At 42.6% G+C, this 13,335-nt stretch overlaps 1 protein-coding gene across 1 annotated transcript in view; it reads right to left on the reverse strand.

Moving 5' to 3' along the window:
- CCDC175 (coiled-coil domain containing 175) overlaps positions 1–13,335 on the reverse strand; it is a 61,881-nt gene that overhangs the window by 33,062 nt on the left and 15,484 nt on the right. Inside the window, exons 5-7 of the mRNA XM_070750296.1 lie at positions 12,576–12,804; positions 12,036–12,158; positions 6,793–6,902 (exon numbers count right to left, since the gene is read on the reverse strand). Coding sequence (XP_070606397.1) covers positions 6,793–6,902; positions 12,036–12,158; positions 12,576–12,804 — 462 coding nt within the window. The remainder of the gene's footprint in view (positions 1–6,792; positions 6,903–12,035; positions 12,159–12,575; positions 12,805–13,335) is intronic.

Genomic DNA, 13,335 nt, shown 5'->3' on the forward strand with positions numbered 1-13,335 from the left:
TTTTCTTTTTTAGAAAAATCAAGTCATCACAGTTGTATATAAATGGCAACGGAGAGATTTCTATGTAATGGTGTTTTGATTTTTTTCACAAGTAATTCCTACAAAGAAACACTGCCTAAAAATAAAAACACTCACACCACTTGCTTCTGAGGCTGTACATTCCTATATGGAATCAGACAATAATGGGTTTTCTTAATACTATAGATGAGCTGGGCCAGGAGAGGAGTGTTCCCCCCCCCTCAGAGATGTGCCCTGATGGGTTCTAAGTACTGCATCAGCCTTGACCCCAGGGAAGGGGTAGAGGAGTGGCAATTATTGCCCGCAAGAGCCTTTTACCTCGCAGGATCCCTGCCCTGGATATTGTTGGGTGTGAGTTTCTCCTCTTGCAATTGGACTCAGGGATTCCATTGGGGTTATTGCTGATGTACCTGCCTTTCAGTTGCATTACAATGGCCCTGCCTGTGCTGCTAGAGGCGGTAGCTGGATTGGCAGTAGTTCCTCAGGCTTATGGTATTAGGGGACTTTAACTTGCCATCACTCAGCAAATCCTCAGATGAGATTCAGGAGTTCATAACTTCCATGAAAACCATAGACCTGACCCAAGTAGTTCAGGGTCCGACTCATAGGGGGACACACACAGTTGACCTGGTGTTCCCCTCAGGGCAGTGGAGATATGATCTGGAATTAAGGGGTATAGTTGTTTCTCCCTTGTCATGGTCAGATCATTTCCTGCTTAGGTTAGACTTTAAGGCACCGATTAAGTGGTTCTGCACCAGATGCCTAATGGAACCTGAAGGGTTCCAGAAGGAGCTTGGGGAGATACCTGACTCCCTTGTCCACAAGCCAGCTGAGTCCCTAATGACTGCCTGGAATATGGCGGCATCTGGGGCACTGGACCAGATTGTGCCTTTGCAACCTCTCCGTGGAGGTGAGTCCAGGAGAGCTCCCTGGTCTACCAAGAAGCTCCAGGAGATGAAGTGCCAGAAGAGACATCTAGAGCGACGCTGGAGGACCAGTAACTCCGAATCTGACTGAATACTTCTGAGAGCCTTTATAAGGACTTATTTAGTGGTGATACAGACAGCAAAATACTTGCATTTTTCACATATATTGCATCTGCTGATTCGCACCCAGCTACCCTTTTTAGTGTGACTTGTTCCCTCCTCAATTTAGAGGGAACAAAGGAGCCCTTGCGGAGTAGAGCTGAGGAATTTGTGTAGTTTCTGTCAGATAAATTCACTCAGATTTGGATGGACCTGGACTCTGATAGGGCAATTCTGATAGGGAAGTGTTTTTAATAGGAAAGTGAACACAAGAACAAGGGGACACAATCTGAAGTTAGTTGGGGGAAAGATCAAAAGCAACATGAGAAAATATTATTTTACTGAAAGAGTAGTAGATCCTTGAAACAAACTTCCAGCAGACGTGGTAGATAAATCCACAGTAACTGAATTTAAACATGCCTGGGATAAACATATATCCATCCTAAGATAAAATACAGAAAATAGTATAAGGGCAGACTAGATGGACCATGAGGTCTTTTTCTGCCGTCAGACTTCTATGTTTCTATGTTTCTAATTCCAAGATGACAGGGGTGGGTCTTAGTCCATTGTCTGAGATGAATTTGAATCTGTGATTCCTGAGGAAGTGGACAAGGCAGTAGGAGCGAAGAGTTCCTACACTTGTGTGTTGGACACATGCCCCTCTTGGCTGGTTCCGGCCAGCAGGGGGGTGACATGAGGCTGGCTCTAGGCATTAACATGTTCTTGAATGAGGGATCCTTTCCACAACCCTTAAAGGAAGCGGTTCTGCAACCCCTTCTCATGAAGCCTTCCCTGGACCAAACTGAATTAAAGAACTTTTGTCTAGTCTCCAACCTACCCTTTGTAGGGGAATTTGTTGAGAAAGTGGTGGCTCTCCAGCTCCTATGGTTATTGGATGAAACAGATCATCTGGGCCCCTTTCAATCTGGCTTCAGGCCTAGCAACTGCTTTGGTTGCACTGATGGATGATCTCTGGTGAGCCCAAGATGGGGGTCACTCCTCAATCTTGGTGCTACCTGACCTCTCAGCCGAGAGGTCAGGTAGCAGTGACCATCTATGTTTGTGGTTTGATGTAAAAACTCATTGTGAGCAATCCTATAATGCAACCAAAGTATTGGATTTCAGAAAAACAAATTTTAATGCAATGGGAGAATATTTAGATAATGAATTAAAGGGGAGGGATAAAATGGCAGGAGCGAGCATCCAGTGGACTGTATTAAAAAAGGCCATCTTAAAAGCCACTGGACTGTATGTAAGACAAATAACTAAAGGTAAAAGGAAGAAGAAACCGCTATGGTTTAGCAATGATGTAAGGGCTATAGTCAATGAAAAAAAGGCTGCCTATAGGAGGTATAAAGAGTCTGGAAGTATAGCTGATAGGGAGGTATATAAAATGAGACAGAAGGAGGCGAAACAGATAATATATGCTGCTAAAGCCTCAAAAGAGGAAGAAATTGCCAAATCTGTAAAGAAGGGGGATAAAACCTTCTTCAGATATATTAATGATAAGAAGAAGAAAAACTGCGGCATCACGAAGCTTAGTACCGGGAATAATACATGCATTAATGGGAATAAGGAGATCGCTGACCATTTCAATAGCTACTTCTGTTCAGTTTTCTCAAAAGACACCTTACAAAATAATACTATAGAGGGATATAGCATTGCTTCCAGCTGTACGGATTCAGCTCCAGTGATCTTAGAAGCCGATGTCTTAGAAGAACTTGAACGATTAAAGATAAATAAGGCAATGGGTCCAGATGGCATCCACCCCAGAGTTCTTAAAGAACTCAGATCTGTCATTGCTACCCCCCTGACTGATTTGTTTAACCAATCCTTGTTAACAGGAGAAGTTCCTGAGGATTGGAGAATGGCCAGTGTTGTGCCTATTCACAAGAAGGGCAGTAGAGAAGAAGCTGGTAACTACAGGCCAGTTAGCTTGACATCAGTTGTAGTTAAAATGATGGAGACTCTACTCAAAAAGAGGATAAATCAGCACCTAAAAAACAATAACTTATTAGACCCAAATCAGCATGGCTTTACTGAAGGCAAATCATGTCAGACTAATCTCATTGATTTCTTTGACTATGTCACAAAGGTGTTGGATGAAGGTGGTGCCGTGGATATTGCCTACCTGGACTTCAGCAAAGCCTTTGATACGGTTCCACATAAAGAGCTGATAGATAAATTAGTGAAGATTGGACTTAATCCCTGGATAGTTCAATGGATTTGCAGCTGGCTGAAGCGTAGACATCAGAGAGTTATTGTTAATGGCGAGTATTCTGAGCAGAGTCAGGTTACAAGCGGTGTGCCTCAAGGATCTGTTCTGGGTCCTATTCTTTTTAATATATTTGTGAGTGACATAGGGGAAGGTTTGCCTATTTGCCGATGACTCTAAAGTGTGCAATAGGGTTGATATTCCTGGAGGCGTCTGTAATATGGTAAATGATTTAGCTTTACTAAATAAATGGTCTAAGCAATGGAAACTGCAGTTTAATGTTTCCAAATGTAAAATAATGCACTTGGGGAAAAGGAATCCTCAATCTGAGTATTGTATTGGCAGTTCAGTGTTGGCAAATACTTCAAAAGAAAAGGATTTAGGGGTAGTGATTTCTGACAGTCTCAAAATGGGTGAACAGTGCAGTCAGGCGGTAGGGAAAGCAAGTAGGATGCTTGGCTGCATAGCTAGAGGTATAACAAGCAGGAAGAGGGAGATTATGATCCCACTATATAGAATGATGGTGAGACCACATTTGGAATACTGTGTTCAGTTCTGGAGACCTCACCTACAAAAAGATATTGACAAAATTGAACGGGTCCAAAGACGGGCTACAAGAATGGTGGAAGGTCTTAAGCATAAAACGTATCAGGAAAGACTTAATGAACTCAATCTGTATAGTCTGGAGGACAGAAGGAAAAGGGGGGACATGATCGAAACATTTAAATATATTAAAGGGTTAAATAAGGTCCAGGAGGGAAGTGTTTTTAATAGGAAAGTGAACACAAGAACAAGGGGACACAATCTGAAGTTAGTTGGGGGAAAGATCAAAAGCAACATGAGAAAATATTATTTTACTGAAAGAGTAGTAGATCCTTGGAACAAACTTCCAGCAGATGTGGTAGATAAATCCACAGTAACTGAATTTAAACATGCCTGGGATAAACATATATCCATCCTAAGATAAAATACAGAAAATAGTATAAGGGCAGACTAGATGGACCATGAGGTCTTTTTCTGCCGTCAGACTTCTATGTTTCTATGTTTCTATGTTTCTATTTCGATACTATTTACCATGGTATCCTTCTGGGCTGACTAAGAAAGTTGGGGCTAAGAGGCACCATGGTATGGTTGTTCTCCTCCTACCTCTCTGGTCAATCTCAGTCAGTGTTAGTAGGAGGAAAGCGATAGACCCCTCAACTCTTCATTTGTGGGGTGTCTCAGGGCTCGGTCCTCTCCACTCTCCTATTTAATATCTAAATGAAACTACTGGGTGAGGTCATTCAACAATTTGGAGTGAGGTATCAGAAATATGCGGATGATACCCAGTTATATATCTCCACCCTGCGTCAATTCAATGAAGCACTGGATGAGATGTGCCAGTGCCTTGGGGCTGTGAAGATCTGGATGGGAGTAAACAGACTCAGACTTAACCCAGACAAGACCGAGTGGATATTGCTTCCTAAAGACTATGTCAACTGTCCATCCTTGGCTCTAGGGTGGAAGAAATTGTCCCACTCAGAATGGGTTCAAAATTTGGGTGTCCTCCTAGACTCACTGAGAAAAACTAGATCAACATTTGACAGCTGTAGCTAGAGCAGTGATTGCGAACCTTTTTTCCCTCGGGTGCCGAAAGAGTGGGTGCGCGTGCTATTGCACATGTGCAAGTGCCCACAACCAAATTTCAATCCCTGGGGAGGGTGAAAACCGCTTCCCCCATCCCCCCCGGAGGTCCTCTGGAGGCCAGGAAAGTCCTGTTTCCCAACTTCTGGTGGGCCGGAAAAATGCCCTCCCCCATCCCGCCGGACGCTCTCTGGAAGCAAAAATTACCCTCCCAAAGCCTCTGTGTGAACCAAAAATCAGCTGGCCAGCACACACATACATGTTGGAGCTGAGCTAGGGCAACGGCTCGCGTGCCAGCAGATATGGCTACGCGTGCCACCTGTGGCACCCGTGCTATAGGTTCGCCATCACTGAGCTAGAGGGACCTTTGCACAAGGTTGTCTAGTGTACCAACTGTGAACCTACCTGGGTCAAGAGGCACCCCTTGCAGTCCATCATGCCCTTGTCACCTCACGATTAGATTGTTGCAATATGCTCTACATGGGGCTACCCTCAAAGAGTATTCGAAGACTACAAATGGTCCAAAATGCAGCTCACAACCTAGGTGTTGTGAGCACTCCTCGTCCACCTCAGGTCATGTCAAATTCTTAGGAGGATGAGCCAGGCCCCTCTGGATACCCTGGGTCAGGGGAGTTGCCAGCTGAGTAAGAGAGTGAGAGTGAGGGAGAAAGTGACCTGAGTGTGCCCGAGGAACCACTAGAGCACTTGGGGAAAAGGAATCCTCAATCTGAGTATTGTATTGGCAGTTCTGTGTTAGCAAATACTTCAAAAGAAAAGGATTTAGGGGTAGTGATTTCTGACAGTCTCAAAGTGGGTGAACAGTGCAGTCAGGTGGTAGGGAAAGCAAGTAGGATGCTTGGCTGCATAGCTAGAGGTATAACAAGCAGGAAGAGGGAGATTATGATCCCGCTATATAGAATGCTGGTGAGACCACATTTGGAATACTGTGTTCAGTTCTGGAGACCTCACCTACAAAAAGATATTGACAAAATTGAACGGGTCCAAAGACGGGCTACAAGAATGGTGGAAGGTCTTAAGCATAAAACGTATCAGGAAAGACTTAATGAACCCAATCTGTATAGTCTGGAGGACAGAAGGAAAAGGGGGGACATGATCGAAACATTTAAATATATTAAAGGGTTAAATAAGATCCAGGAGGGAAGTGTTTTTAATAGGAAAGTGAACACAAGAACAAGGGGACACAATCGGAGGTTAGTTGGGGGAAAGATCAAAAGTAACGTGAGAAAATATTATTTTACTGAAAGAGTAGTAGATCCTTGGAACAAACTTCCCGCAGACGTGGTAAATAAATCCACAGTAACTGAATTGAAACATGCCTGGGATAAACACATATCCATTGTAAGATAAAATACAGAAAATAGTATAAGGGCAGACTAGATGGACCATGAGGTCTTTTTCTGCCGTCAGACTTCTATGTTTCTATGTTTCTAGAGGGGGCTGATATGACAATGGGGGAGTCCCTGTTGGATGTTGAGGAAGACATTAGAGTGGAAAGTCAGGGGATAGACCCTCGCTATAGGAGATTATGGAGAAGGCAAGAGGAGCTACATAGTAAAAGGTATTAGCTTAGAGCCTTAGCCTATTTGGGGAGTAATTGCCTTAAAATCTGATTTGTTGAACAAGTTATTGCATCCCAGTTCATAGATGCGAAGTCATGCTTCATAAAACACAACTTCTGAGTCAACATTTTTCAAATTAACCTAATAACTTAATTCGAATGTAAATCATATTCTAATAATTGTTATAGTATTTTATATCCTTTAGAATCCAGTCAAAACTGGATAACATGAAAGCTTGCTTTCTACAATATGTAGTTATATAAATATTAAAACCAAAAGAAATTTTTAAAAACTCAAGTGCAATGGCAACAGAAGAGAACAGCTTGCTTACTTTTTTTTAATAAGTTCCTCTTTCTCCTCCTTTTTCCTCTCATGCTCTTGTATTAGTTCTTTGATGATTTTTAACATTTTTTCTACCTCCCTTTTCAAATCAGCAACAATCTATGAAAAATACAAATAAAACAATGATAAAAATGTAATTATTTAAAAAGCTCTTTTCATATTGATACTGGTAATCAGTAAAAATTCATATTGCTCCTATTAAAATATTAAAGCACTGAAATACAGAGTCCTTGGTTACAATCAGGACCAGAATTTTCATTGCTAAGCAATGTATATCTTCATGTGACTGCATCAATTAGCAACACTAATTGTGGCAGTCCCAGTTGCTGTCATAATCCCAGGACTGGGCAGGTTATTTAATGGGATGGAGAAGGGGAAGTCTTCTAGGCAAGCAGCTGGCAGGTACATGGATGCCATAGGAAGTTGCCCTGGTCAGTTACTATGGAGTTTGGGTAGATGTGCAGTTGTTGGGGGGGGGGCACTGCAAAGGATATGCTACAGAGTAGAGATTAGTACGAAGATCCCTCAGAGGGTGCCACAAGCAGGTGAAAAAGTGCTAAGAGTGACTTATGATTTCCCAACAATTTTACTGAGGGCCGGATTGGGATAAAATGACTACAGGGGCACTGCAATGGCCAGAACTGTGAGGACTGATCCTAAGTATTACTCATCATAACTTTGAACAGTCACTGAAACCCACCTCTGTCGTCAGGCATGGGGGAATTGAGACTTTCCCTTCCCCCTAGGCTTATAAAATTTATGCATGGTATGTCGGTATGTATGATTGGTTTCTTAAATTGGGGTTTTTAAATTAACTTAAATATTAGATTTGTTTACATTGTCATATTATTGTTGTTAGTCACCCCGAGTCTACGGAGAGGGGCGGCATACAAATGAATAGGCTGCGGCGGTAGCATACAGTTCGCTTTGAACATGAATGAATGAATGAATGAATGAATGAATGAATGAATGAATGAATGAATGAATGAATGAGTGGGTGAGCAGTGTAGTCGGGCGGTAGGAAAAGCAAGTAGGATGCTTGGCTGCATAGCTAGAGGTATAACAAGCAGGAAGAGGGTGATTGTGATCCCCTTATATAGAGCGCTGGTGAGACCACATTTGGAATACTGTGTTCAGTTCTGGAGACCTCACCTACAAAAAGATATTGACAAAATCGAACGGGTCCAAAGATGGGCTACAAGAATGGTGGAAGGTCTTAAGCATAAAACGTATCATGAAAGACTTAATGAACTCAATCTGTATAGTCTGGAGGACAGAAGGAAAAGGGGGGACATGATCGAAACATTTAAATATGTTAAAGGGTTAAATAAGGTTCAGGAGGGAAGTGTTTTTATGAGAAAAGTGAACACAAGAACAAGGGGACACAATCTGAAGTTAGTTGGGGGAAAGATCAAAAGCAACGTGAGAAAATATTATTTCACTGAAAGAGTAGTAGATCCTTGGAACAAACTTCCAGCAGACGTGGTTGGTAAATCCACAGTAACCGAATTTAAACATGCCTGGGATAAACATAGATCCATTGTAAGATAAAATACAGGAAATAGTATAAGGGCAGACTAGATGGGCCATGAGGTCTTTTTCTGCCCTCAATCTTCTATGTTTCTATGTTTCTATGTTTCAATCAATCAATCAATCAATCAATCAATCAATAAATTACATACTCCAGACTATAAGACTCATCTACCTTTTTGGGGGAGGAAATCTGTCTCTGCCTTTCAGCATCCATTCAGTATTCATCTGGCCCGTTCGCCATGGCCCAATTGCTGCCGCCCATTGACCACTGCTGCCCGTTTTCCACCACCCATTCACCACCGCCACGGTCTGTTCAAAGCGAACTGTACACTACTGTACATTTCCACCCATTCGCCACCATCATGGCCCATCTCTTTCGCTACCACTGTGGCCCATTCAGCACAGCCCGTTTGTCGTAAACCATTTGCCGCTGCTGCTGTCAATTCAGCATGGCCCACTTGCCACAGCCCATTTGCAATCACCGGAGTCCATTTGCTGCAGTGTGTTTGCTGCTGCTGCAGCCCGTTCAGTGCACGGCTCTTTTGCCATCACCACCCTTTTGCCACTGCCTGTTTGGCACAGCCCATTCACCACCACCATTCCAGAACAGCTGATCAGTGTCACTAACACATACACCACCACAACATTCTCGGTATAAGACTCACTGAAATTTTCAGCCACTTTAGATGGGTGCGAAAAGTGTGTCTTATACTATGAAAAATAGGGTATACAGTAGTACCTCTAGATACGAGCTGCTCCACATGCGAGTATTCCAAGTTACGAGCTGAGACGCGAGCAAAATTTCTGTTCGACACCCGAGCTCAAATTCGGGATACGAGCCGAGCGTCCACTAGGTGGCGTAAGAATTCAATTTTTCCCAGTTATCTCGGCGCGAAAAGCCAAATCTAAATGCATTCGTTCGAGATACGAATTGATCGACATACGAGCTCGGCTCTGGCACGAATTAAACTCGTATGTCGAGGTACCACTGTAATTTGGATGATAAAGTATCAAGTCATCTCTCTACATGGGGCTACCTTTGAAAAGCGTTCGGAAACTTCAGATCGTGCAGAATGCAGCTGCAAGAGCAGTCATGGGCTTCCCTAGGTATGCCCATGTTTCACCATCACTCCGCAGTCTGCATTGGCTGCCGATCAATTTCCGGTCACAATTCAAAGTGTTGGTTATGACCTTTAAAGCCCTTCATGGCATCGGACCAGAATACCTCCGAGACCGCCTCCTGCCGCACGAATCCCAGCAACCGATTAGGTCCCACAGAGTGGGCCTTCTCCAGGTCCTGTCAACTAAACAATGTCGGTTGGCGGGCCCCAGGGGAAGAGCCTTCTCTGTGGCGGCACCGGCTCTCTGGAACCAACTCCCCCCGGAGATTAGAACTGCCCCTACTCTTCCTGCCTTCCGTAAACTCCTTAAAACCCACCTTTGCCGTCAGGCATGGGGGAATTGAAACATCTCCCCCTGGGCATGTTTAATTTATACATGGTATGCTTGTGTGTGTGTCTGTTAGTATATGAGGTTTTAAATCTTTAAATGTTTTAAACTTACTCGGATTATTTATGATTTGTTTTTCTCTGTTGTGAGCCGCCCCGAGTCCTCAGAGAGGGGCGGCATACAAATCTAAATAATAAATAAATGAATGAATGAATGAATGAATGAATGATTTTAAAAAGCTGATACGGAGTCTGGGATTAAGCAACACCTCCCTGCCCCCCCAATACTCCTTTCTTCACTTGTTAGCTTTGATATGAAAACCCTAAATTAAACTAATCCAGAGCTTAATATCACATGTAAACAGAGATAAAGTATTAGCTATATATCTCCACCCCAGGCCAGACAACTGATGTTATGGAGAGTCTATTTCAGGGCCTGAACCTTTTGGGGATTTGGATGGGGATGAACAGATTTCCTCCAAACCCTTCTAAGACTAAGTGGCTTTGGGCGCTAGGGCCTCTTGAATCTCTTTCTGTCTTTTTGGCACATGTCCCGGGGCTGCTGCACATGTGCACCCTATGTGCAGCCCTGGGACATCTGCTTGCTGTCCCGGAACACCACCACCCGTCTCAGCTCCATAGCAGCAGCTGCATCTCCACCAAGAGCCGCCCACCCACCCATTGACCGGGCTGAACACTGACCTCAGAAGGCAAGCAGGCATGGAGAACCACTGGGAAGGCTACTAGCTCCCTTCGCCGTGGCCGGCTGGCTCCAACATGCTTGCATACTTTCCATGCGGCCTTCTGCTTGCCTGCCTTCACAAGGTGGCCAAGGGGACACTGGGAAGGCTGTGTGGAAAGCAGTGGAGCACGGCAGGACTGTGGTCTGCAGGGGAGTAGGGGAGGCAGACTGGGACGGCGGAAAGCAGAGATTGGGAGGTTGGGTGGACACCACTATCAGCTCTCCAAACCACCTGCTGCCCCTGCTACTAGTTTTCAGGAACCAATGGGAACCAGTAGCATTTCACCCCGATAGAAAGAGAGGCAGTTTTTGCATCCTGTAATCAGACTCTCATCTAGTAGGGCCCAGGAAGCATGACTTTCCCATATCTATACCTACCCTCTGGAACACTACAGCATTTGAGGTATGGTTGGCCCTGACTTGCTCAATTACTAGAAACCCTTAAATTCATGGGACTGGTGAATAGTGTTTTCAAGGCTCACTTTGTTTCAATGGCCAGAAAATATAGTTTTTAATCATTGTAACCTATTCTGAGTCACGTTTGGGAGAGAGGCATTTTATAAATTGTTATACATTATTTTATTTTATTTTATTTTATTGTTTTGTTTCATTTTACTCCTAACTGTAGGCATCTTTTTGGGAGAATCCACAATGATATCAGATATAGATGACCCCAGTGCTACCAACCTTGCGGAAGGCTATTATTAATTGCTACAACTCTGGCATGGGTGAATAATATGAGACATTTTTTGAGATTTTTAATTGGCTATCTAATTTAACTGATCTGGGATTTTAGAAATGTTTTATTTATTTTTTAGTTATTATTTATTTATTGGATTTGTATGCCGCCCCTCTCCGCAGACTCGGGGCGGCTAACAACAACAATAAAACAGTATATAACAAATCCAATACTAAAAACAGTTAAAAGCCCAATTATATAAAAACCAATCATACATACAGACATGCCATGCATAAAATTGTAAAGGCCTAGGGGAAAAAGGTATCTCAGTTCCCCCATGCCTGGCGGCAGAGGTGGGTTTTAAGCAACTTTCGAAAGGCAAGGAGGGTGGGGGCAATTCTAATCTCTGGGGGGAGTTGGTTCCAGAGGGCTGGGGCCACCACAGAGAAGGCTCTTCCTCTGGGTCCCGCCAAGTGACATTGTTTGGTTGACGGGACCTGGAGAAGACCCACTCTGTGGGACCTGACTGGTCGCTGGGATTCGTGCAGCAGAAGGCGGTCCCTGAGGTAATCTGGTCCGGTGCCATGAAGGGCTTTATGGTTGTTGCTTCTTACTTTTGATCACTGTCTATTGTTTCTTTGATAGGTGGGTAGTTTAATAAATATGTAAATAAAATGTTCAATATTTAATGACCTAATAATGCATTGAGATGCAGCCTACCTAGGATTATACCTACTTATAAAGTCTCAATTAATTTTACACCAGAAAAATATAATGCTCAGTGGATATGACTTGAATCGGCACATTACCAAATGTACAATTCGATTTACCCGATTACGCTGTGAAACTTTCTTCTGTAAACGACAAAGTATTTTAAGCCATTCTTCAAATTCTTTCTTCTTTTCCACAACCTCATTTTTTCTCATCTGAAGTTTTTTCTTAAGTTCTTCAATCTAGAGTAAAAACCAATTTTAATATAGCTTCAATTGTTACTTGTACATATTTAGCACTTTCTATGGATCCCTCCAACATTGTTTGGAGAGATATGAGAACTAAAACAGATAAGAATTGGTTCACAAATGTTGGGATTTATGTTCATGGATATATTTTATCAAATTATATAGAGTCAACCTAGATTTAAGATGGGGAAACTCCTAATTATAATGAGCAGAAATGTTTTATATTCACATGATCGAATAGAAGTTTTTTCATTTATAAGTCTTCACGCTCAATTCCAGTGTACTACACTATAAGGATAGTTTAATTTTAAACCGTGGAGGTCTTTTCTAAAAACCCACTGGATGGATGGCCCCAAGATTGATGCTTTTATTAATGTAGTACGTACTAAGGTTCAACTCCTAAAAGTGTACCTGTAGCTTTAATGATGCTTTCTTTTCTTTAAACTGAATGGCTTCTTTAACCATTACTTGCTTTAGGTCTTCAATGGCAGTCAGTTCCATGACTGTTCCATCCTCCTCTTTTTTTGTCATATTACGAAGTTCATTTATTTTAATGTTCATGGAATGCCTTTCAGACATTTGTTGGTTTACTAAATGGACAATTTCATTGTAATTCTCCCATGTTTGATCTTGCTCTTTACTGCCAAAACAAAATTTTGAAGAAATCTTTAAAAATGACTGTAAACAACATAAGCCTTCATTCATTCATTCATTCATTCATTCATTCATTCATTCATTCATTCATTCATTCCTGTATCCATCCATCCATCCAGTTAATTAACTAGTTACTTAATTAGTTAGTATGCCTGTCATTACCAAAGGCTCTGAATAGCTAACAATCAAGATTTGCAAAAAAATTAAAAAACTACCCTCCTAAAAATAATAAAGTCGCCCATCTTAGCCACGCCATGCTTCAGTGCCGAAGACAACGCTGTTCCATTCCAGAATTTTGTTCGCTCTCTCTGACTTTCTTGTTCAGGTTGTGATTTCCAAATGGCATTCCTGCTTCTCCTAATGACCACTGGGCTTTCTGCCAACCTTAGTAAGTCTCCATGAAGGATATCTGCTTGACTAAAGTAGATACTTTTTGTTTTGCTTGGTGCTTAGACTCTGACCAGTTGTTATGAAGTTATTAACAGCTGGCTCACTGAAAAGACTTATGATTTCCTAA

Source organism: Erythrolamprus reginae, chromosome 1 (genome assembly GCF_031021105.1).
Source record: "Erythrolamprus reginae isolate rEryReg1 chromosome 1, rEryReg1.hap1, whole genome shotgun sequence".
Classification (NCBI taxonomy): domain Eukaryota; kingdom Metazoa; phylum Chordata; class Lepidosauria; order Squamata; family Dipsadidae; genus Erythrolamprus; species Erythrolamprus reginae.